Raw genomic sequence first — 26,720 nt, 5'->3', positions numbered from 1 at the left:
GCTTATTTTGCTGAGCATGATCCCTTCCAGCGCCATCCATGTTGCTTCCAGCGCCAAACACATTGCATGTGTTTATCTTTTTTGAATGCTGAGTAATATTCCATGGTATATATGTGCCACATCTTCTTGATCCACTCATCTATTTTTGGGCATTTGGGCTGTTTCCAAAGCTTAGCTATTGTAAACAGTGCTGCTATAAACATAGGGGTGCAGGTGTTCGTTGGAATTGATGTTTCTGTGTCCTTTGGGTGAATACCTAGGAGTGGAATTGCTGGATCATATGGAAGCTCTATGTTTAGTAGGTCCAGAAATCTCCACACAGCTCTCCATAGTGGTTGGACCAGTTTGCACTCCCACCAACAGTGCAGAAGAGTTCCTTTTTCTCCACACCCTCGCCAACATTTGTTGTTGCTAGTTTTTTTAATATGTGCCATTCTCACTGGTGTAAGATGGTATCTCATGGTAGTTTTGATTTGCATTTCCCTGATTACAAGTGATGTTGAACATTTTTTCATATGCCTGTTGGCCATTTGCCTTTCCTCTTCAGAGAAGTTTCTTTTTAGCTTCTGCCCATTTTTGGACTGGATTATTTTCTTTGTTGTTGTTGAGTCTCATCAGCTCTTTGCAGATTTTTGTGATCAGTCCTTTATCATTAGTGTTGGGTGCAAAAATGTTCTCCCAGTTGGTGGGGTTTCTCTTTGTTTTTGTTATTGTCTCTTTTGCTGTGCAGAAACTCTTTAATTTGATGTAGTCCCAGCTGTTTATCTTTGCCTTCACTATCACTGCTTTGGGTGATGTGTCTGTAAAGATGTCTTTTTTTTTTTTTTTTTTTTTAAGAAAAGATTTATTTATTTATTTATTTATTTATTTATTTATTCAAGCACTGGGTACAGTCAGAAGTGCGGGAGGGTGAGAGAATTCACCAGAGCCAGAGCAGGGAGCAGAGCAGGCAGAAGGACCGAAGTACACTGCTGAGGGGAGCAGCGGGCGGCAGGAGAGGTCTGCGCGCCATGTGGGACCCTCCTCCGGTGGCTGGGGAGCAGCCGGGGATTGAACCGTAGACCCAGAGGATGCGGGCAGCTTCACAACTGCTGCACCACCGGGGAGGCCCACCATTTAACTTTTTTTTTTTTTTTAAATTTTATTGTTATATTCCCCATACAATTGCAGCCCCCCATTCTGACCCCAATCCCTCCCCTCCCGCCCCCGCCCCCCTAAAAGTGTCTCTGGTTCATAGTTTTTTGTTGATTTTGATTTTCACTTTCTTATAGTTATTCATTTTCCTGGTCCCTTATTTAAGTTTTCTAGATTCCTGCTATGAGTGAGACCATCCGGTATTTTTCTTTTTCTTTTTGGCTTATTTCGCTGAGCATGATCCCTTCCAGAGCCATCCATGTTGCAGCAAATTGCATGTGTTTATCTTTTTTGAATGCTGAGTAATATTCCATGGTATATATGGACCACATCTTCTTGATCCAGTCATCTATTTTTGGGCATTTGGGTTGTTTCCAAAGCTTAGCTATTGTAAACAGTGCTGCTATAAACATAGGGGTGCAGGTGCTCTTTGGAATTGATGTTTCTGTGTCCTTTGGGTAAATACCTAGGAGTGGAATTGCTGGATCATATGGAAGCTCTATGTTTAGTAGGTCCAGAAATCTCCACACAGCTTTCCACAGTGGTTGGACCAGTTTGCACTCCCACCAACAGTGCAGAAGAGTTCCTTTTTCTCCACACCCTCGCCAACATTTGTTGTTGCTAGTTTTTTTAATATGTGCCATTCTCACTGGTGTAAGATGGTATCTCATGGTAGTTTTGATTTGCATTTCCCTGATTACAAGTGATGTTGAACATTTTTTCATATGCCTGTTGGCCATTTGCCTTTCCTCTTCAGAGAAGTTTCTTTTTAGCTTCTGCCCATTTTTGGACTGGATTATTTTCTTTGTTGTTGTTGAGTCTCATCAGCTCTTTGCAGATTTTTGTGATCAGTCCTTTATCATTAGTGTTGGGTGCAAAAATGTTCTCCCAGTTGGTGGGGTTTCTCTTTGTTTTTGTTATTGTCTCTTTTGCTGTGCAGAAACTCTTTAATTTGATGTAGTCCCAGCTGTTTATCTTTGCCTTCACTATCACTGCTTTGGGTGATGTGTCTGTAAAGATGTCTTTGATGTGCAAATCCCGTAGTGTTTCGCCTATATTTCCTTCTATGTATTTTATGGTTTCAGGTCTTATGTCTAGTTCTTTAATCCATTTTGAGTTGATTTTTGTGTATGGTGTGAGGTAGTGGTCAAGCTTCATTCTTTTGCATGTAGCGACCCAGTTTTCCCAGCACCATTTATTGAACAAACTTTCTTTGCTCCAATTCATAGTCTTTGCTCCTTTGTCAAAGATTAGTTGACCATAAATCTGTGGGTTTATTTCTGGATTTTCTATTCAATTCCATTGGTCTGTATGTCTGTTCTTGTTCCAATACCATGCAGTTTTGATGATTATGGCTTTGTAGTATAGTTTGAAGTCTGGGAGTGTGATGCCTCCATTCCCTTCTTTTTTTTTTTCAGGAGAGCTTTGGCTATTCGGGGTTTTTTGTGATTCCATATGAATTTCATCAATAATTGGTCTATTTCTTTGAAGAATGACATTGAAATTTTGATTGGAATAGCATTGAATCTGTATATTGCTTTTGGAAGGATGGCCATTTTAATAATGTTTATTCTTCCAATCCATGAGCAGGGGATGTCTTTCCATTTCTTTGTGTCTTCTTCTATTTCTTTTAACAGTGTTTTATAGTTTTCTTTGTATAGGTCCTTTACCTCTTTTGTTAGATTTATTCCCAAATATTTGATTTTTTTTTGTTTCAATAATAAAAGGGATGGTTTTTTTTATTTCTTCTTCTTCAGATTTATTGTTTGTGTATAGGAAGGCTACTGACTTTTGCATGTTGATTTTGTATCCTGCCACTTTACTGAACTGATTGATTAGTTGAATTAGTTTTTCTGTGGAATTTTTGGGGTTCTCTATGTATATTATCATATCATCTGCAAATAGTGATAGTTTGACTCCTTCTTTTCCTATTTGGATTCCTTGGATGTCTTTCTCTTGTCTTATTGCTCTGGCTAGGACTTCCAGTATTATATTGAAAAGCAGTGGTGAGAGTGGACATCCTTGTCTTGTTCCAGATCTTAGTGGAATTGCTTTCAGCTTTTCACCATTGAGAATGATACTGGCTGTTGGCTTGTCATAGATGGCCTTTATGATGTTGAGGTATGTTCCTTGTATCCCAAGAATTTCAAGGGTTTTTATCATGAATGGGTGTTGCACTTTGTCAAAAGCTTTCTCAGCATCTATTGATATTATCATTTGGTTTTTATATTTCTTTTTGTTGATGTGTTGAATAACGTTGATTGATTTTCGGATGTTAAACCATCCTTGTGCCCCTGGAATGAATCCTACTTGGTCATGGTGAATTATCTTATGGATACATTGTTGGATTCTGATAGCTAAAATTTTATTGAGGATTTTTGCATCAGTGTTCATTAGGGAGATTGGCCTGTAGTTTTCCTTTTTTGTGTTGTCCTTGTTCGGTTTTGGTATTAGTATAATGTTGGCTTCATAGAACGTGTTTGGTATTGTCCCTTCCTTCTCAATTTTTTGGAAGAGTTTGTGAAGGATAGGCACTAATTCGTCTCTGAATGTTTGGTAGAATTCATTTGTAAATCCATTAGGTCCTGGGCTTTTGTTTTTGAGGAGGTTTTTGATTACCATTTCAGTTTCGCTGCTTGTAATTGGTCTGTTTAGGTGTTCTATTTCTTCTTTATCTAGCTTTGGGTGATTGTAGAGTTGTAGGAATTTGTCCATATCCTCTAGATTGTTGAACTTGTTTCCATACAACTGTTCACAGTAGTTACTGATTATTCTTTTGATTTCTGCTGCGTCCGTTGTGATTTCTCCTCTTTCATTTGTGATCCTGTTTATTTGTGCTTTCTCCCTTTTTTCCTTTGTGAGCCTGGCTAGGGGTTTGTCTATTTTATTGATTTTTTCAAAGAACCAGCTCTTGGTTTCATTGATCTTTTGGATTGTTTTTTTAGTTTCAATTTCATTTATTTCTGCTTTGGTTTTTATTATTTCTTTTCTTCTACTGGTTTTGGGGTTTTTTTGTTGTTCTTTTTCTAGATCTTTGAGCTTCGAGATTAGGTTGTTTCTTTGAGTTCTTTCTTGTTTCTTTTTTTTTTTTTAATTTTATAGAGGCATGTTTATTTATATTTATTTATTTGTTTGTTTGTTTTGTTTATACATGCACTGGGTACAGTCAGAAGCACGGGAGGGTGAGAGAATTCACCAGAGCAGGGAGCAGAGCAGGCAGAAGGACCGAAGTACACTGCTGAGGGGAGCAGCGGGCGGCAGGAGAGGTTTGCGCGCCATGTGGGACCCTTCTCCAGTGGCTGGGGAGCAGCCGGGGATCGAACCGGCGCCGCAGAGGCTGCGGGCAGCTTCGCAACCCAGCGCTCAACCGCTGCGCCACTGGGGAGGCCCTCTTTCTTGTTTCTTGATGTGAGCTTCTATAGCTATATATTTTCCTCTTATTACTGCTTTTGCTGCATCCCATACATTTAGGATATTGGTGTCCTCCTTGTCATTCAATTCAAAGAATTTTTTAATTTCTTCTTTGATCTCCTCATTAGTCCAGTGGTCTTCCAGTAGTGTGGTTTTTAATCTCCATGAGGTAGGAAAGTTCCTTGCCTTCTTTTTATGGTTTATTTCTAGTTTGATGCCTTCATGGTCAGAAAAGATGGTTGGTATGATTTCAATCTTTGTGTATCTGTTGATGTTTGTCTTGTGCCCCAGTATGTGATCGATCCTGGAGAATGATCCGTGTGTGCTTGAGAAAAATGTGTACTCTGTTTTTTTGGGGTTTAGTGTTCTATAGATGTCTGTTAAGCCCAATTGCTCTAGGTCCTTATTTAGAGCTTAGAGCTTTAGTTTCTTTACTTATTTTTTGTCTTGTTGATCTATCCATTGTTGATAGTGGTGTGTTGAAGTCTCCCACTACGTATGTGTTTAAACAGGTATTTTATTTTTTATTTACTTATCTGTATTACTGCTTTGCATAGGAAGGTATTATAGAAGTTTGTAAAAAATTCTTACCAAATGGTGCAGACACACACACAATGTCAGAAAACTTTTTATTGCCATCTGACTGCTACAATATATCTTTCTACCCAAAGAATTCCAAGTTTAGTTGGCCCCACTTTTTTAGAAAGCTATCCTAAACACAGTGACCATCATGTAAATATATGTGCCAAACAAAGCATGTTAGTGTCTGATATAGCAGGCTCCTAGTGAAAGTTTATGGATTGAGTGATGTGTGATATAGTAAATCTATAGAGATGTCAATAAATATACATCATAGATAGAATCATACATAGATAATGCATATATGATATATGCCCTCTCACGCTGTGCTGGTTCTCTCAGTTTTTCTGTAATTGGGAGGAAGTCAATAAGCATTGCACTTTATTCTTGTTAGAGACAGCTACTCAGAACTATCAACAAAATTGTCTGTTATGAGGGAGCATTCCATATCTATGCTGGCCACTGTGATAGCCATCTCCTGTGGCTATGGAGGACTTGAAAGGTGCTGAAGAGCTGAATTTTTTTTATTTATTTAAATTTAAATAGTCACATGTAGATAGTGGTTGTCCTATGGGAAGGCATAGGCTATTGATAACTGAAGTTCAGGTATTCTCTATGCCTCATTTTGTCTTATAGTTCCAACATTTCTTCTCTGTTAAACTTTTTACCAGAAGTTGCTTACCAGTAAAAAAGAAAGAAAGAAATTTAAAAAATTTTCTTTTTCCTGACAACCACCTAATGAATGTACTAATTAAAATGTAGTATCCAAAAGGTGAAATACCAGATGGCAAATCAAAGGACTGGAATAATCCCTATTTAAAATGAATGTTTCCAGGATAGTTGGGAGTTGTGTAACTCAAAATAGTAGAATTACCCATGTGGTCCTTTCAATGAGAAATGTTGCCTTTCTGCCCTGTGACTAACCAGATTGAAATGAGAGGGTGAACTTATAACTTGTGTTACTTGTATATAAAATAACTATTAAGAAATGGCTTTTTTTTTTCCCAGCTTTAACTAGAGAGAAAAGCACTGTATACATTTCAAAGATTATAGGCTTATCGAAAGAGACATCTTTTGTGATATATTCAGGAGAGCATTGTTCTATTGCTCTAAGGTTACCAACTTGCTGGTGCCCATGAAGGTTTTACTAAATGGGTCAACCCTCTCTACTGTGAATTTCTACCTCTATAATGGTTACAAAAGTAGTTTTTTAGAATATCTATTTTTTGGTAAAACTTTGAATTCCAAACTAAGAATGAAAAATAGATTTTTCCACAGCTCCAGAAATATGTAACTGGAAACAAAAAAGAAAAAAACAAAAAACTAAGAATCACTTCTAGATTTCAAAGTGATTTATGGGAAGTTTGGTTTGCTCAGAAATACTTAAGTTTATCTAGACAGTTATATCTATTAATACTATAGGTGATGTACGTAAACTGATTTTTAAAGATTTCTTAAATCACTTCACTTGCATCAATGAAGATTCTTGTTAGAATATCAGCACTATGAGACTTAGTAAAAATATTTGATATCTACATTCTTACATAAGGTAACACGAATAGATTCAAAATGGAGAGAATGAGAGAATGCAGGACAGATTTTAATGTTGTCATGAACAAGTCCTCACTAGCAGTCCTCATTGGAGTCCCATGTCCAGCTTAGGGATGGATGATTTTGTGAGATCCAGTAAATGGAAAGATTGTTGTTCTTGTTGTCGTTTTTTGCTTAGAGCAGTGATCGGAATGATACCCTAAAATGAAGTCTGTAAACATTAGTGAGATGAATCTCTTTTCTTCCTCTCCCCTCTCTGCTCTGTCTTACTGTGCAGGGCGATGTTGGGCTCGCTATGGGTAAACTGTATGGAAATGACTTCAGCCAAACTACCATCTCTCGCTTTGAAGCCTTGAACCTCAGCTTTAAGAATATGTGCAAGTTAAAGCCACTTTTGGAGAAGTGGCTAAATGATGCAGGTCAGTGAATATGTAAGAAATTTCCTCATTGTCCATTGGAATTTTACAAAGGATTGCTGTATTAAGTTGGAGTCTATATTTCTTACTGCATTATTGGTACTACAGAATCTTGAAGCTTACTAATATGGGGGGAGCAATATAAATTATGTCTATATAACTTGAGCACTAAATTCATTTAAATGGTTTAGTAATTATAGTAATATACAATCAGTGGAAATTTTTAGCTTCAGAATATTTCTTGAGTTGGACAGGTTATGGGCAGTTAGAGGAAAAGGTTAAGGCCTATATATTTTAAATGAACTTGAAAAACAAGTTTATTTGTTAACAAGTTTATTTGTCCTCAATGAATTATGATAAACTTTTTCCTGGTAACATTTCTGCTTTCGTTGTTAAGAATGACCTCATATTTCATACATAAAAAGTTGAGCTGCCAGGGGCCTCCCTGGTAGCACAAGAGATTGAGCACAGCACTGTGAGGCTCTCCTCAGCCACTGCAGCATGAGTTCGATCCCCGGCTAGGCAAGGAGCAACCCACATGACACAGCAGACCTCTCCTGTCTCGTTCCCTGCTCCCCTCAGCAGTGTTTTTCAGTCAGTCTGCCTGTTTTGTTCCCTACTCTGTCTCTGGTGAATCCTCTCACCTCTACACCTCTGGCCTGTACCCCAGTTCTTGTATGCATAAATAAATAAATCTTTAGGATAAAAGAGCTACCAGTTGTACCTTATATTTTATGTTGAGGTTACCTTTTAGGAAATTTGAATTTTGAGTGACAGAGTCATAGACTATCATTAAGCACTGTAAGGGACAACAGAGATTCCCTAGACAATGTACATGTGAACAAAAATCAGGTCTTTGTAATTCCCACCTGTGGTCATTTCTGTTTATTTAGCTCAGGGTTAGGCCCCAACTTTTGTAACTTTACTGACTTCCTCAGGTAAGACCCACGGGTCTGCTCCATTCACCTCGTATGATACACCTACGGTAACCAAACCAATAAATGACAAAACCCTGTTTTAACTTTAAAGAATTTAGAAGTTTTTCATTCTTGATTTGTTTGGGGGGAATCGCCCTAAACTATACCAGTAAAACATCATTTGCAAGATAAATATTAAGTATTCAGTAATTTCCTAGAAGCATTCTTCATTTTGTCCCAAGAACTAATACCTAAATAAGCAAACAAAGCCAAAACATAAAACAGAATTCAGAAGCAGAAGAGCTGAGTCTAAAAGGAAGACCAGTGAACTTTTTTTCTCAGGAACAGAAATCAAAAAGTAGCAGTCACAATATAGCCAAGCTTCCTGAGACAAAGAATGTCGGTAAGAGCAGTAGAAAGATCCATTATACTATCTTAATGTAGGTTGTAAAAATCTTTTCATGCCTACTTGTAACATAAGTTGTATTGGTTAAGTTTGTTATTGATGATGTTAAGATCCGTATTATACACATGAATCATGCTCAGCTAATTTGATTTCTGTAATTTTTTCTTTCTTGCAGAGAACCTCTCATCTGATTCAGCTCTCTCCAGCCCAAGTGCCCTGAATTCTCCAGGGATGGGAGTTGAGGGCTTGAACCGTAGGAGGAAGAAACGCACCAGCATAGAGACCAACATCCGTGTGGCCTTAGAGAAGAGTTTCTTGGAGGTTATTGAGATTTTTACTCTTATTGTATATAGGATTATTCAGTTGTTCTGGTGTTTGGCACTGTGGTTTTTACAGGGTAAACTTGACAGCCTCCCCCCTGTGGATGCTGATAAAGTAGTGGAGAAAATAAAGTTTTACTATTAACCTGGGAGTCAGACAAGAGCTCTGGATCCATGGGTATTCCACACTGGGTAGGAAATGCACCGACGACGACAGTGTATCAGGGGAACATGTATAATGTGGCTTGGCTCCTAGTATCTGCATGCCTGGAATAGTTGGTTGAGACCAGAACACTAAAAACCTTGAATGTTAGCTGTGGAGTTTCAAGTTCAGCCAAGAGATATTTGGCAATATTTTTCTTGTACCAGGGAATATCATAATCAAAGCTTCCAACAAAAATTTAAAAGGGACCATGAATCAGGAGTCTTCATCAGGTCTGTCATTTATTAACTGTGTGATTGGTTGAGTTAGTTTCTCAAGCAGAGGTCCTTTCATCTGAAATACCTGCCTTTCTTGTCTCACAGGCTTATTATGAGGTCCAAGTAAGGACAGATGTGTGTATGAACCCTGATAAAACTCTTAAATTCCTGTAATGCATAAAGTTGCATTGATTGTAAACTTTATTAACCAATAAGATTATTAATAGTAATGTTTATATTAAAATAACCTTTAAAATGAAAAAATGTAAATATTCAACAATAAGCTTATTTTAAGTTAATATAGATAAATTTAGTAAATATATGTTCATGAAACTATCTATAGAAGTTTTTTGTTAAAAATTGGATAAGTTGGGACCTCCCTGGTGGTGCAGGGGGTTAAGACTCAGCATTATGAAGCTATCCGCAGCCACTGCAGCACGGGAGGTGACCCACATGGTGCAGCAGACCTCTCTTGACTTCCCCGCTGCTCTCCTCAGCAGTGTATTTCAGTCAAGCCGCCTGTTCTGCTCCCCACTCTGTCTCTGGTGAACCCTCTCGCCCCTTCACACGTCTGGCCTGTACCCCAGTTCTTGCATGCATAATTAAATATATCTTTAAAAAAATAAAAATAGGCTAAGTAGGTCATATATGTCCTAACATTCTGAACATATATGTCCTTCATTATGACTTGTCCCTCTCCATTTGTTTATGTAATGACAAGGTTATGCATGTAGTTTAAAAAGTTATGCTGAAGATCATTTCTCCCCTTCAGAATCAAAAGCCTACCTCGGAAGAGATCACCATGATTGCTGAACAGCTCAATATGGAAAAGGAGGTGATTCGAGTTTGGTTTTGTAACCGCCGCCAGAAAGAAAAACGAATCAACCCACCCAGCAGTGGTGGGACCAGCAGCTCACCTATCAAAGCAATTTTCCCCAGCCCAACCTCACTGGTAAGCAGAAAAGGGGATGTAAACTTATGGGCTAGTTAAATTAAACCTATTAAAGCCTATTAAATTAATTTATTTCATGATAATTAGGAATTTATTATGTATATTCACACTGGATAAATGTATATAAATTCATGTTTTAAATGTTAACAAAGAATTTAAACCTTATCTTGTTGGTGACAAGGATTTACTGATGTTTCTTGAAGTAAAACAATTTTTAATTCTTTCCTGTTTCACTGCAGTTCTATTTTTCTCTTCTCTGATGTAGTTTATTTGGTTACTGTGTAACCATGAAGTAAATTTGCTGCTGATTCCAGTTATCTGAGAAAAAAAATCTTTAATTGCTTTTTATTCATATTGGGACCTAAAGCTCAGTCTATTAAACTTAGACTTACATGGCTAAATGATGGCAAAGTCCTGTATAACCTCAAGTTCTGAATTTGCATTAAAACAGTCATTTCATGTGGTATACATACACAATGAAATATTATTCAGCAATCAAAAATGATAAACTTATGCCATTTGCAGCCATGTAGATGGAGCTAGAAGGAATATGCTCAGTGAAATAAGTTAGAAGGAAAATGAAAAATATCAGATGGTTTCACTTATAGCAGGAATATAGGGGAACCAAATAAGACATCAGTGTAAAAAAATAATAGTACAAACACAACAAAGCAAAAACAGACAATTATAAATCAGAGACATCCTGCAGGGGAGGAGGAAGAAAGAGGGATCAGAGGGAGGGAGGGAGGAGCACAGGGGACTGAGGTGATGGTGCACAGGTGCATCGGGGAAGGAAATTCCATGGGGATTACACCTTGGGGGTGGGGGGGAGCAAATACTGTTTTAAAATGAACAACTATGTAAAAAAAAGATTAAATAAATAAATAAACGGTCATCTCATATCTTCACTTTGAAGCATGTGGGCCTTTCAACTATAACCTCACAGTCGCTTCTGCTGTTTGCATTGAAATAGTTTTCCTGGACTGAATGGGCACAGAAAACCCATGCAACTCCCTTGATCTTTTTCAGAAGGTCTGTAAATGAGACTCCAAATTGGCAGCCATTGTTCCAAAGATGGGAACATTGTTGAATTTACATTTCTAATCCATTCTTCTTAATTTGTTTTTATTTTATTTGAATATCATTTTGTATTGGGAGTCTTTTCAAACTAAAGTCAGTATTAAAAATACAAACTGGTTTATTAAAGTGAACTCTGTTTTGTTAAATAGTGAACTTTAATTATAAAATTCATGAAATCATAATTATAAAAAAGATAGTCATTAGATACAGTTTTGTTATGTTTAGATGACTATTTTGTGTTTTGGATTTATTTGTCCTTGAACAAAGGCTATTGTAAAACAAATATTGAAGGTTATTTCAGAAAAGAAACTCAGTTTTTAAATTTTTTTATTTAATATTTTTCATATCAATTAAAAACAAAACCAAGACCATCTGGACACTCTTCTTTCTCCCCCCACAGTGAAAAAATAAGTCAATGCAAGAGACTCAGATTCCTTGATCCTATTGAATAGTTTTCTTATTTTGGTTAAAAGTTACTATGATATTTATTATCGATTTAGAAATATCAAAATTTAGAAATTTTTTATTTCTTCTTAAATCCTAGTTCAAGCTATTTGTCATATCAGTGAATAAAACAGCTAATCATGGCCTGTCTACCATATGCCAAATTTTTCAGTTCCAAGATCAAAGAGTAATTATGAATTCCTTTAGGAAATTATGAATTTTTAGGCTCTTTTATTATGTTATGCCTGGAATTTTAAAATTTTACAGGAAAAACAAGTCCACAATATGGACTTAAAAATGTCTGTATATTGATTTTTAGATGCTCTTGCATATTCTCATTTTTGACCTCTAGGTGGCAACCACACCAAGCCTTGTGACGAGCAGTACGGCAACCACCCTTACAGTCAATCCAGTTCTCCCTCTGACCAGCGCTGCGGTAACTAATCTTTCTGTTACAGGTAAGCAACTGCTAGGCTAAGGTCAAGCCCATAGTGGGTTTCTATGCGAATCTGCCATTTGATTGTGAATTAAGTCTCTGGCTAAGAATATGGATTGCTTTTTTAAAAAGTTGTATATGAAAACCTGAATTCCAAAAAGAAATTAGGCTAGTCAAAATACTCTCACATTAAAATTTTCTTTTTTCTTTCCTACGTTAGTGCATCTTCTCCATTGCTTCGAGAACTTTCAGAAATAACAATTTTTTTTCCTAAGTAACACTTCTTATAACCTTCAATAACTGTAGCTTTTTACATTGAGGAAAACATCTAAATTCATCACCAGTTCAAAGAAAGTTATTTCTTGTCTGGACCCCTGATCTTTCACTAGTCTTGCTTCCATACTGTCCTCAACATAGTCCACCAATAACTTTTCCAACATCCCCTCAGCCTCATATGTTGACAATTCCACCTGCCTTCTTGATGGCAGTGAAATTATTCCAGCTTAGATATCAGTTCTTCTTGACAATATTCCTTTACCTCCTGAGGAAATTATTCATTTGCACCTGTCTATATTATAAATAATTGCATTTTTACTCCTCTGTCTTTCCCAGTAGAGCACTTCTCAAAATATCTGAATATTCTTTTTGAAATCTTGATTTTTCTTAGTGCCTGACACTCACTATAAAATGGATTAATAAAAATGTTTACTTTGATCTCATTTAAATAGCACATTTTCCAAATACATTTAAAATAAATTAGCATTATCATCAGAAGTTTTTTAGTGAAATATAATGCATGAGGCATTCTGTAATTACTCACCAGGTTGATTAAGTGCTAGCAAATCATTGGATGGATTTGTGATATTTCACAAACTTGAATCTAACACAGTATTAGGGAATTTTACATTTTTTCACTCACGTTTTAAGTTCATGACACCTCTTTGCCTGTTACCTAACCATGATGTAAAAATCGAATGAATGACTTTACATAGTTACTGATTTATAAGTTATTAGAAAATCTCATCATTATGTTTACTTAGAACAGTATTCTTGACCTCCCTTTGGTTCTTGAACCTCTTTGAAAATCTGATGAAAGCTATATATTTTCCCCTCACAAAATAGATACACACAATTTTTAGTAAAATTTAAGATTTATAAGTGAGAATCCCTATTAGGAATCATTTGAGGATGCCTCAAAATTCTAAGTCCAGAACCTCTGCTTGAGTATGTAGTTCTTCAGCTTTCTTAGCCAGCTGTGGGTGATGGGTTGTCATTGTGTTGGACCCAGGAATATGAAGTTCCTGCCTCTGCAGAACTGTCTACCATAACTGCCAGCATCTGGTACATTAGGAACTAGACTTTGCCTTCCCAAGAAATTTTAAGTTATATTAATTCCAAAGATAAACATCTTCTGCAGAAAAATTCCTAATAATTCAGACTTTAAGAATCAAGTGGCTTTGAAATTTCCTAAAATGTGGCAAAAGTCTGAATTAGAAGGTCATTTTAAGGAGATACACATACTCAAAACTAGCTACATTTTTTTAAAATCAATTTTGGTGATCCTAATGCCCTTCTTTTTTTCTCTTAACATCTTACAGTAAGTATCTTACTCTGTTACTAGAGTTTTTACATTTCTACTTTACTTTGTCCTTGTTACATCAAATGGTTGTTGTATAATTGAGTAAAGATTTCCATATGGCATCATCATGGTTAAGTTTTACCCAAGTGACCAACTTTTCCAGTCTGAGCCCAGCAAATCTTGCACCTCAGGAAATCCCTCAATCTCAGGCCTCTGGGTGGTGCAGCAGTTGAGCGCTGGGTTGCGAAGCTGCCCGCAGCCTCTGCAGCGCTGGTTCGATCCCCGGCCACCGGGCGAGGGTCCCATGGCATGCAGACCTCACCTGCTGCCCGCTGCTCCCTTCAGCAGTGTATTTCGTCAGTCTGCCTGTTCTGTTCTCCGCTCTGTGTCTGGTGAATTCTCTCACCTTCCTGCGCTTCTGACTGTACCCAGTGCTTGTATAAATAAATAAATTAATTAAAAAAAAAAAAGAAATCCCTCAATCTCTAAGCCACATAACTTGTCTCACTTGTTCACTGTCGTATCCCTTATATAGTAGTATTCACTACTATAATGTTGTCATGAGCACTTTTGTAATTTATTTTGACACAATTTCAGATTGTAGTACAAAAAAATCCTAAATCTCTTCCCTCAGATTCTCCAAATGTTAGAATCTTACTGTATTAGCTTTCATGTTTTCACTTGTTCTCTCAGCTGTGAGTATGGGTAGAGAATTGTCAAACTTTATTTTAGGGCAAATGGATAGAAAGTAGGCAGGCCAACTAGGCTTTACCCTTACACCTTCCTAAAAGGAGAGGGAGCGTCACTCATGCCTGCCAGTGCCTATGTTAGAGTGCTTAGTCTTCCAAAGTCTTTTTTGAGGGGTAATAGATGTCAGTAGTTCTGCTCATCTGAGAGGCCTGTCTGGTAGATGTAGTGAAAGGCCTGCTGTCAGAGCTGATGTGTGAACGTTGTTTAATCTACCTATTCTCTGCCCTGATCCCTATTCGACTCTCAGCATAGTCTCCTGCTATAGTCTTCTGAACTAAGTTGGTTTCTCTCCCACCCAATTTCAACCTCTTTTTCATTTCAGCAAACCTATCAAAATCTCAAGTCCTTATCCCAGGTGTCTCATTCCCCTTTTTAGTTCTTTGCCATCATTCAAAATAGGATTGTAGAAATGAAGAAGAAAACCACAGATATCCTCAGTCTACCATCTTCTAAGAGAAGTCGTACCTGATTGGCAGGGTCATTTTGATTTTTTCCAGTATCCAGCACAATACTTAGCACATCATACGTCCTTTGGTAAACTTTTCTAGAATAGATACAAGAATGATCATTATTGTTCTACTCCAGAAAGACATGTTTTCTGATTGCAAAATCTCTATAATCCTTAATAATCTCAACTGAACATTCTTTGCGATCAATTCTTTTTCCAGAATACCATTTCATAATGAATCACATGCTTATTATTAGTTCCTCCCCATTCACTCATCCCCTACTCTTGGCAACAACTAATTTATTCTGTCTCTATGGATTTTCCTGTCTTGGACATCCATATAAATGAAATTTTATAATATGTGCCCTTCTGTGTCTGGTTTCTTTCATTTAATATAGTATTTTTAAAGTTTGCTCATGTTGCAGAATATTTTAAGTACTTCATTTTTGTGGCTGAATGGTATATTTCATGGTATGGATATATCACATTTTATTTCTTTCATGAGATGACGGACATTTAAGTCAGGACATTTTGAATACTGCTGCTGTGAGCATTCATTTCCGAATTTTTATGTGGATATATCTTTTCAGTTTGCTTGGGTATATTCTTAGGAATGAATTGTACGTTATGTAACATACAGGAATATTATAAACAACTTTATGCCCCCAAAATTAGGCAACTTAAATGAAATGGACAAATTGCAGAAGGATTACCAAAACAAACTAAAAAGAAAGGGAATAGAAAAACTAAATAGACCTAAGACAAGTAAAATAAATGAAACTTTAATTGAAAGCCTTCCCACAAAGAAAAGCCCAGGCACAGATGGCTTTAGCAGCGAGTTCTACCAGATAAAAAGGAGAAATGAAGTTAATCTTAAACATCCTCCTCAAGAAAATAGAGGGAAAAGGACAACTTCATTGTAAATGGGCCAAACTAATCCTGATAGTAAAGCCAGACAAAGCTATCACAATAAAAAAAAAAACTATAGACCCACATCCCTCATGAAAATAGACTCAAAATTTTCAATAAAATGTTGACAAATCAAATCCAGCAACATAGTAAAAAGATTGAAAGGTTATATATCATGTCTTAGTGTAAGGTTGGTTTAATATCTGACCATCAATTAATGTAATATGCCATAGTAATATACAAAGACCAGAGATGACAGAGCTGATCACATAATCATTTCAGTAAATAAAGAAAAAGCATTTGACAAAATCTAGCACCAGTTGATGATAAAAACTTTTAACCTGAAATAAATAATAATTTCCTTACCTAAAAACAGCTAACAGCATAATTAGTGGTAAAAGACTGAATTCCCCACCCTTACTCCCTAACACACATTGCCTCTCAAGATTGAAATAAAAGTGTTGTTCTTGCAACTGCTAATTAACATTGTACTGAAAGTTATAATCAGTTTAACAAAGGGAGGGAAATAAAAAACATTGACTTGGGAAGGGAAGCTAATAATGCCCAAGGAATCTACACACAGGAAAATCTACTGGGACCAATAAATGAATTTAGTATTCTTGCAGGTTGTAGGATCAGTATACATAAATCACTTGTATATACTACTGATGAGCAATCTAAAATTGAAATTTAAAAAATTATTCATAGTAGCTACAAAAAGAATAAAATGGTTAGGAATAAATTTAACAAAAGAAGTATAAGACTTACACAGTGAAAACTACAATTTGCTTAGAGAAATTTAAAAAAGATTGACTACATGGAGAGACAGTTTATAGTTTGTTTCATAGTTGGAGACTCAGGTGACAACTTTCTCTAAATTGGTCTGTAGATTCAGTACAATCATAGAAACAGCAGGTTTATTTGTTGTCATTTTATTCTAAAATACACATGGAAGGAGCCCAGAACAGTCAAAACAATTTTGAAAAAGAATGAACTTGGAAGATTTAAATATCCTGATTTCAGAATCTACTAAAAAGCTACAGTGGTCAGGGCAGTGTGATAACATGTGGCTAAACATGTAAATTAATGAGACTTGGTCCAGAAACAAACCTTTAAATTTATGCTCTGTTGATTTTTGACAAAGGTGCCAAGGAAATTCAGTTGGGAAAGGGCATTCCTCAACAAATGATTCTGGGACAATTGGAGATCCATATGCATGAGGGTGAATTTAGATCCTTATTATTCACAAAAAGTAATTAGAATGAATCAAAGAAATAAAATTTCTAGAAAGAAAGCAAGAGAAAACCTTGGATTAGACAAAAGAGACCGTAGACACAGCATCGAAAACACAATCCATAAAAGAAAAAAATACTTATAAATTGGGCTCTATCAAAAGCAAAATCTTTGTACTTCAAAAAGACACTTTCAAGAAAATGAAAAAAACTGTAGACTGGTAGAAAATAATTTGTAAATCATAAATATGATGAAGGAAGTGTACTATATCATATGAATTCTTGCAATTGAATAATAAAAATTTAAACAACCTGATTCTTAAATGAGCAAAAGATTTTAATATACATTTTACCAAAGAAGTGTTGGAATAACTAGTAAAATGAAAGCCCATGAAAAGATGCTGAACATTCTTACTCTTTGGGAAATACAAATTAAAACCATAATAAGATAACTAGTTCATAGTCACTAGGATCACTGTAATCAAAAAAGACCAAAATAACAAATCAGTGAGGATTTAGAAAAACTGGAACCATCATACATTGCTGGTGCTAATGAAAATGATGGTTTCTTTAATGGTGAAGCATTAAGTTCTTCATCCTACCCAGCAGTTCCCCAAGAGAAAAGAAAACCCATGAGTATATGTATGAGTTCATATAAAAACTTTAACACAGATGATGGTGGCAGTGTTCTTCATAATAATCAAAACCTGGAAACAAGCCAGTGCCCATCAGCTGGGGAGTATATGCATACAGTGAAATACTTTTCAGCCAGAAAAAAGATGTATTGATTCATGCTACAACATGGATAAACCTTGAAAACAGTATGCTAACTAAAGGAAGCTAGATGCAAAAGACTGCAAATTGTTTGGTTCCATTTATTTGAAATATCCATAAAGGTAAATCTGTAGAAACAAAAAACAGATGACTTTAGATGAACTGTGAAGGAAAAAAAAAAGAGAGAGATTGTATATGGAAGCAGGGAAGTGAGTGTAAATAGGTACAAAGAATCTTTTTTTGGATGGTGGAAATGTAAAATGGGGTGATGATTGTATAAACCCATGAGTGTATTAAACTTCATTGAATTTTTTACTTAAAATGAGCCAGGTTTATGGCTCAATAAAGCTATTTTTTAGAAAAGATGAGGGATGAGGTAAGAAATGAGGATGTGCCTCTCTTGATACGTTCACTTATAACTTCTTTCCAACTATGTGAGGCAAATTGTACACTTGTACAATTGTACAGCATCTTGTGCACTTGGACATAACTTCCTGCTAGTCCTGTGAGGTGACCAGTAGCATCTTGTTTTGCTGTAGAGGATATTGAGGTTCAGCAAGCCTAAGTTCCCTGATCAAGGTTGTACAAGTAGTTAAGTTGCCAAGAATTTAAGGTCATGAAAGACATGTTGTTAAGATGTGATTCACTGGCTGGGATCCCTGGAAGGTCACAGCCAGGAACAACTTTAAATGGTTTCTGGATTCATTATCTCCTAACTCAGGTTAAATTCCGTGTTGAGATTTCACTGGGATCTTTTCTTTGTATCTCTGGGATTTTAAGAATGTGATACACAGTCTGAAAGTGACTGTGAAGGGTAGGGACAAGATTGTGTTTAGCCTTTAACCTCAAGATACAGGATCTCATGAAAATGGGCCATTTTAGCTTCAAAACATTTTTGTGCAGCCTGATGGGAGTTGGGAAGAGTTGAGTCAGTACTAAAACAGGTGATGTCTCAGTTTCTCCCCTCTCTATAATACGTAAAACATTACCTTAAGTTGTAATGAGAGTTAAATTCCAGATATTCTTAGTTAGGACAGAAGAAGCCTTCAAAGTAGATTTTAGAACAAAACTGCCAGAATTTTTGATAAGGACATTAAAAGAGTCTTTTGCAGCATAGTGATAGATTTTATTTAAAAAATGCCTTTCTTTTTACATAAGACTGTTCCAGTGTGTACTAACCTTCTAGATTTGAAATATTTAATTTTGATTGGTCTCATTCTTCTATAACATATCCAGTCTTCTATGATTCAGCAGAAAGAGTGTATTAAAGATTTATAGATGTACTTAGTCTTTTTTGAGTTCTATCTTAAAAAATGTACCACAGAGATTGGTACCACTAGCCATGTGTGGGACCTTAATTAAGTGCATTTCAAATTGAAATGTACTACAAACATGAAATACACAGTATTTTCAAAGACTTATGGAAGAAAGTAACTAATTCATAAATGTCCAATAATGATGTCATGTTGAAATAATATTTTGGATATATTGAACTGATAAGAAAAGATACTATTTTTGATCTTAGAATGCCAAGAAGCATTGTCAGATATACATGTGTATATAGTTAAATAAACTATATTTAAATTAATTTAACTGATTTCTTTTTTCTGTTTTCAATGGGACTATTGAAACATCCAAAATTAAATATGAATTATATTTCTGTTGGACAAAACTGATCTCAGACATGAAACAATAACAGTGAATGTATTTTACTTTTCAGTAATGATATTTTTAATGTCAACTAGCCATTTGAATCCAAATGTTTGTTCTTCTCCTAAAGCCTTAGTTTTTTCCCCTAAGACCTCTTAAATAGAAATTTCCTACATTTTTATGCTTTTATAAGATTGATTATATCAATAAATGTTGTCATTTCCATGAAAAAAATGTTTACCGCAATAGGTATTTGGAAGTTGATATGATTAGAGGGTTACTAAAATTTTTTAATACAAAACAAAGGGCATGTAAACATATGCCTTTAGTTATTTTCTTTTTTTAAAGATTTATTTATTTATTTAAGGATACAAGCACGGGATACAGTCAGAGGCGCGGGAGGGTGAGAGAATTCACCAGAGCCAGAGAGGAGAGCAGAGCAGGCAGACTGACAAAGTACACTGCTGAGGGGAGCAGCGGGCAGCAGGAGAGGTCTGCAAGCCATGTGGGACCCTCGCCCGGCGGCTGGGATCGAACCGGCGCTGCAGAAGCTGCGGGCAGCTTCGCAACCCAGTGCTCAACCTCTGCGCCACCGGGGAGACCCTAGTTATTTTCATTGTTATTGACACTTATTTTAAAAAAATATGTCACTTTGTTTTGCTTGCCTTCGTTTTGTTTAGATTTTTCTATGGAGACTACAGAGGAGGTTTCTGAATGAAAGGAACTTTTGAGAAGCAGAGATGTTTTGCTTATATGTTTCTTCCCCTGAGCACTTGTGCTCCATGGTTCTAGCTTCTGTGATTCTTCTATTTTTTGAACAAGAAATTATCAATGAAAAACTATGTTCTGCCCCACCGTGGTTATTTTTGTTGTTTTAGACTCTTAAAGTTTCTGGTTTTGATTCTAACATGTTTATTTTTGTGGTTAATTTCCATAGAAACACTAAACTATGTAAGTGAAGAAGGATGAATTTGGGGGCTACTGAGTGCTAGATTAAATTGCATTCTAGAGATGGCTGAATAAAGCTATCATCTTCCAGAAACATTCACAGTCACCTTCTAATTCAAGTCTCCTTTCAGGCACTACAGATACCACCTCTAACAACACTGCAACCGTGATTTCCACAGCGCCTCCTGCACCCTCCGCAGTTGCTTCTCCCTCCCTCAGCCCCTCCCCTTCTGCCTCAGCCTCCACCTCCGAGGCATCTAGTGCCAGTGAGACCAGCACAACACAGACCACCTCCACTCCTCTATCCTCTCCTCTTGGGACCAGCCAGGTGATGGTGACGGCATCGGGGTTGCAGACAGCAGCAGCCGCCGCCCTCCAAGGAGCTGCACAGTTGCCAGCAAATGCCAGTCTTGCTGCCATGGCTGCTGCTGCGGGACTGAACCCAGGCCTGATGGCACCCTCACAGTTTGCGGCTGGGTAAGATGTTTCTCTCATCTCATTCACATCTGAAAAGCAAGTAGGAAGTCATGCCTGGAGTTACTCATGGGTACATTTAATCCCTTTGAAATGGGTTCCTCTATAGTAGCATGCGCCTCTCGATTATAATTGGATTAAGTTTGTGAGTGCCCTGGAAAAGCAGTAATCATGCCTTTATTTCCAGATGAAGACAGGAGCACCAGGCCACTTGGTATCTAAGTGATGAGGTCAGAAAGCAAGCCCAGAATTTTTGCTCTTACCCTTAGTCATTTCTGTTAAATTCTCTTAACTGTCTGCTTTATAACTCTCAAACATAAATAAGATTTATAGCCATAAGATTCCCAATGTTGTGTTACCAAACATAAGAATTACTTTGTCAATATACTCCCTTCTCTGACATTTTTTCTTTTTGTTTTTTTTTTTGGGGGGGGGGAGAGAAAGATGTACTTCAAAGAAGAGTCAAATGGCAGTGCAAGTTTGATATTGTGTGCAGATTATGACCTTATCTTGCGCTGTAGAAGTGGGTATCAAGGAAACAGTAATTCAGAGGTAGTAGCCAAACCAAAAAGAATATGAGAACAGATACTTCCATATTTATCCCCAGCTAGTTTTTCCTGTCTCTTAGCCCTTTGGATGTGTTGTCAAGCTGACAGCTGTGTCTGCTGGGTAGTAAGTGATGCTCTCTTGAACTTGCAGAGGTGCCTTACTCAGTCTCAATCCAGGGACCCTGGGCGGTGCTCTCAGCCCGGCTCTGATGAGCAACAGTACACTGGCAACTATTCAAGGTCAGTAGAACCTCTCTCTTTACTGAGCTCCTTTTTACTTATTTTTTCGATGAAGGAAGGCTGCTTTTGCTTAAGATAAAGTTGATGGGGAAAAATAGTTGAATTGAAAAAGCTCACCAACTTAAGGACCAAGAAAATGTCCATGTAAAAAATGTCAAAGTATTAGTTTGTAAGAATGGAAATAGACTTAGTTTGGTGTATTATAAGAAGCCAGGGTTGTCATGCTGATATTTCCCTTCTTATGTGGAATAAATTTGGCCAGTCTTCCCCCCAGCTAAGTTTATTCATATAGTCACCCAAAACTCATCTCCAAGCAAATTGATCAAATAAAATTTCCCAACTCTCCTCAGCCCCCCAAGTGGGCCACATGGGAGAAGAAGGCCTTACAATGAATGAACAAAGAGTGCATCATGCAGACTTTCGGAATAACTTCCTTATTAGGTTCTGCCCTTTGTATACCCCATCTTTGTACAGCATCTATTTTCTTGAACTGTAATGATGCTTTTCCAAGCTGCTTGGGCCCCTTCTAGATGCATTCAAGCCAGAGTGAAGAGTTTGCCTTGTTTATTAGTGTCTGGGCTTTGTGCCTGAAGATGCTTGCTGTTATATGATTCAGGGAAACAGTTTAAGAGACATCAGTGTATTATTCAAAGAATTTTTTTCTTAAAAATGTTTGTGTTTAAATGGGAGTTCTTCAGGCCAAAAATAAGCTATTGGTGGGCCTCTTTGGTGGTGCAAGGGGTTAAGATGCAACCTATGAAGCTGTCTGCAACCTCTGCAGCCTCTGCAGCACAAGTTCGATCCCCAGCCAGGGAGCAACCCACATGGCACAGCAGACCTCTCCTGACTCGTCCACTGCTCCCCTCAGCAGTGTATTTCAGTCGGTCTGCCTGTTCTGCTCCCTACTCTGTCTCTGGTGGATCCTCTTACCCCCCGCATCTCTAGCCTGTGCCCAGCTCTTGTATGCATAAATAAATAAATCTTTAAAAAACAAAACAAAACCAAAAAAAACCAAAAATAAGCTACTGGTCAGTTTCATTAAGATTAGTGTTTCAAATCACATCAGTGTTTTCTCTCTACCATGCTGCATAGACAATATTAGTTACAGACAAAATGAAGACATGGCCTTAGATGACCACAGTATATTGACTTTCTAATGACTCAGTCATACCTGAAACTGATGGTTAGACCTGTAAAGCTCTAACTTTTTGGAATAAGATTTGTAGTAAATCACTTTTCACTTAACATTGTGTTAAGCTATAGGGGTGTTACAGAGGCAAATAGTCATCTCTCAGGCACAATTGATAGTAGAAATAGGTGTTCTTGGAAGATCTAAACCTGTTCTGTTATCCTAAGCTGAAACCTGAAAAAGCTTCAGACTGCACCAAGTCTCACTATTCTGCATTCTTTGTATGGCCATGTCCAAAGTCAAGGGCATTCCTTTAGTTCTAGCTTCTTTATATATCATGAAAGAAATTAACCAAATATTTAATGTCATTGGAAAAGCTCTCAAATCTACATGCGGGAGTGTTTATATGGGTGGGAGGATATTAGGAAATTGTCAGATAACAGGATAAGATACTAAATGAGAATGCCTAATTATTTTAAGTAAAATTTTGATAATGCCTTCTATGGAGAAGCAGTAGCATCCCAGAAAAAATTCTCACCCATTATAGCAAGTCCTAATATAAGATAAGCTACCGAGGGCCACCTACACCCACTATGTATCTGATTTCCTCCTGTAATAGACTACTCATTCTCCTTTGTACAAGTAAATCATAGTGGATTGCCTCTGAAGTGGAAAATTAATCACATCATGTGCTTTATTTAGTAATACATAACTTATTTTAGAACTAAAACCTTTTTTGAAATAGTTTTCATCTTGTATATCCTACTATATAGTTTTCAAATTTGTTAGTAATGCCAATTGCCCTTATGAAAGATAATTTTAATACCTAAGCCTGTGTAATCTTTTGAATGGACGAACTTTAAAAATCAGTAATCTTTAGTAAAAACAAAATTATTGGACTTAACAAATCTTGTAGGTAGGTGAAATAAAATTGTGATTTCAAGATAGAATAATGTGAATGATTTATTCGAGTTCTTAACTCTCCCTCTCACCTGTCCTGCTCATGCCCACTAAATTAAATTTTCCAGCCCTTTAGGCGCTTTCAAAATTATAAAAAAAAAAAAACTTTAGTTGGCAATATAGCACTGTGATTAAGAACACAAATCAATTAAGGGCCGCACTGAGTGTAGGAAAACTGTAGACATTTGATGTGATGTGTTGTTTGACTTCTCCAGGATAATGTTAACGTTCTCCTTCCTGCCTGTTCTGGGGTTTTATCTGTAGCTCTTGCTTCTGGTGGCTCTCTTCCAATAACATCACTGGATGCCACTGGGAACCTGGTATTTGCCAATGCAGGAGGGGCCCCCAACATCGTGACTGCACCTCTCTTCCTGAACCCGCAGAATCTCTCTCTGCTCACCAGCAACCCCGTCAGCTTGGTTTCTGCCGCTGCGGCCTCCGCAGGGAACTCTGGACCTGTCGCCAGCCTCCATGCCACCTCCACCTCAGCTGAGTCCATTCAGAACTCTCTCTTCACAGTGGCCTCTGCCAGTGGGGCTGCTTCCACCACCACCACCGCCTCCAAGGCACAGTGAGCAGGGCTGCGGGGCTGCCAGCCAGGCTGGGACTGGAAATGTGATTGGCTTCCTCTTGCAGTGTTTCGAGGGCAAGAGAGAGAAGGAGAAACATATACTGCGAAAACAAAGATGGAGACGGGACAACATTTGCCTAATTTTGTAATAAAACACTGTCTTTTCAGGATTGCTTCATGGATTGGAGAACTTTCTAACCAAAAATTAAAAAAAAAAAAAAAAAACAGAAACAAAAAATCAAAAACAAGCAAACAAACAAAAAAAAATAAGTGAAAGGACTACTTATTTCCAGCAGTCATGATGACAAGTTAAGGTGGGTTACCAATTCCAATATAGGAAGGGGATTTCTTGTTCGTCTAAATTTCTTTTCTTAAAAAATCATTTTTATGGGTCTGTTGTACAGGCCATTAAGTCATAACAAGGTGTTTATAATCGTATCAATTGTGTTGGGGGTTCCTTTCTTAACTGGTACAATTTAGGCAGGCCTGTATTACTGTATCTCTATTATTATTGTTGTTGTTATTGTTTTTATATATATATACATATATATATATATATAGTTTGGACATGTTTATCTCTTGCTCCTGGATCCTATTTCAGTGAGCTCCCACACTGTGGGGAAGGGAGGGTTTGGGGTAAGGGGGGACTTAATGTTCTTAACTGCGGGGAATGTTCTTGCTGGTTTCCTTATCCTTGATGACTCTTACAGAGGTGCTAGAAAATTATTTTCTTTTGCCACTTATGCAAGAGGCTTGGTGCAGAAGCTGAAGGCAGTGTGTGCAAACACTCCCACTTCACACACGCCCCTCCCTCCATCAGGTGGTGCCTTTGGAGCACTTTTGTGTAGGAAGGAATTCCTGCTGAACTGTAGCTCTCACTCACCCCAAATCATTGAATGACCCGAGGCCCAGATCCTGTGGCACCGCCATGCCGCTCCACTACTCTCCATGGGAATGGCCGCATGCGTTGCGGGGCACGATTGGGTTCCGGAGAGCAAAGACTACTGCAGACACCTGACTTGGTGGTTCTCCTGATTCCTTATCTCCTGAAAAATGCTCCTACTGTTGGTGTGTTCGTTTGTTTGTTTCATTTTCTGAAAGTTTTTCATCCAATCTTCCTTTAACTTACTTGGCAAAGAACAAAATGACTTATTGAAACTGGGAAAGGTTTCCCTCCTTTTGTTTTCTAAAGGAACTCTACTAGACTATATCCCTTCGATTATATTTCACCAAAAGAGGTGTGATGAGAAGAGACAGAGGTTACCACCTTTTCCTCTAACCACAGACTTCCTTTTCACCGATGGCTTATGAATCCCTCTCACCCTGAAACCCTGCTTGGCTCTCTGACTAGAGAAGGCCCTGGTTAGCTGGGGTTAGGGGTCTCTCAAACCTTTGAGGACTTTAAGCAGGAACTTTGCACGTACCTAAAGTGTCTTTCTGGTTTGTTAGTGATTGCTCCTGCTAGGTAGGTCTCAAATAATACACAGCTCTCTATTCAAGGTAGGAAGTGATTAGCTTCTATTTCTGGGTGTTTCTAGACTATGTAAATGAACCCATGAAAAGGAAGAGTATGGAAGTAGAGGAAGAGGAATGAGGATAACTTGAAAATGAAACTCCCCCTTTTGTCAATGGACTGCGGTATAGTCTGTACCCCCAAATTGCCCAGAACACTGGATCACCACAAAGCAGGCTCATCTGAGCTCCCTTCTTATTGGCATTCAAGGTCCTGTTTGTTGTCCAGGTACTCACTTACCCCAGGACTGTGCTTTTCCCCCTTTCCGAGCTGGGGGTTGAGAGAGCAGGCAGGTTATCTTGTTCTAATTGCTCTGCTTGTATCTACAGCGGAGCTTGGATGCTATGTATTTGTCTCTTCGCAGTGTCGGGAAAGGCGGTGATACAGACTCAGAGTGTATTTTTGTTTGTGACCATCCAAGTGGAAGACAGATACATTAGTATTAAAAGGCCAGAAATATTTAGTCCTCCTTGTTAATTTTCTTTTGTTCTGTCTTTCTATTTTATTTCATGAAGTATTTAATGACCACCCTAAATTTCCTCTTCTCAATCTTCACCTTCTCTAAAATTCCTCCAAAATCAGTGAACTGCAAGCAGGGAAACTAACAAATGTCCATCCACCTTTTTTTATGTGTGGTGTGTTTTTTTATGTTTTTTTTTTAACTAAGCTTGAACCAAAGTCAATTTTTAGCAAGCTGCTGTACTAATGGACTAGTTTATGACGTGCAGTTCAGACACATTGAGGAGATAGATGCTACTGACAATTTCTTTTTTCATTTGTCTTTATTAATTTTATATAAAAGTTGCTGCTTGTTTTAATCTTTTATGTTAGTACATTGTAATATCCTCTGGGCAGACATTAACTTGATTTTTAACTAGTTTATGTAGTTGGGTGTGTAAATAGTATGGCAATGTCAGTTACTAACTTTT

General features: G+C 37.3%; 1 protein-coding gene across 1 annotated transcript in view; it reads left to right on the top strand.

The window, feature by feature from the left end:
* The window catches only part of POU2F1 (POU class 2 homeobox 1), a gene marked incomplete at its 3' end in the record, with an annotated part of 149,081 nt that extends 124,799 nt beyond the window's left edge, over nt 1-24,282 (top strand). Inside the window, 8 exon segments of the mRNA XM_084251446.1 lie at nt 6,953-7,094; nt 8,590-8,735; nt 9,927-10,106; nt 11,983-12,088; nt 20,418-20,421; nt 20,423-20,833; nt 21,530-21,618; nt 23,972-24,282. Coding sequence (XP_084107572.1) covers nt 6,953-7,094; nt 8,590-8,735; nt 9,927-10,106; nt 11,983-12,088; nt 20,418-20,421; nt 20,423-20,833; nt 21,530-21,618; nt 23,972-24,282 — 1,389 coding nt within the window.
* Nucleotides 24,283-26,720: the final 2,438 nt, after the last annotated feature.

Source organism: Talpa europaea (genome assembly GCF_964194135.1).
Source record: "Talpa europaea genome assembly, chromosome: 12".
NCBI classification, from domain to species: domain Eukaryota; kingdom Metazoa; phylum Chordata; class Mammalia; order Eulipotyphla; family Talpidae; genus Talpa; species Talpa europaea.
The sequence above is the reverse complement of the archived record's forward strand: the minus strand, read 5'-3'. Positions and strand labels throughout refer to the sequence as shown.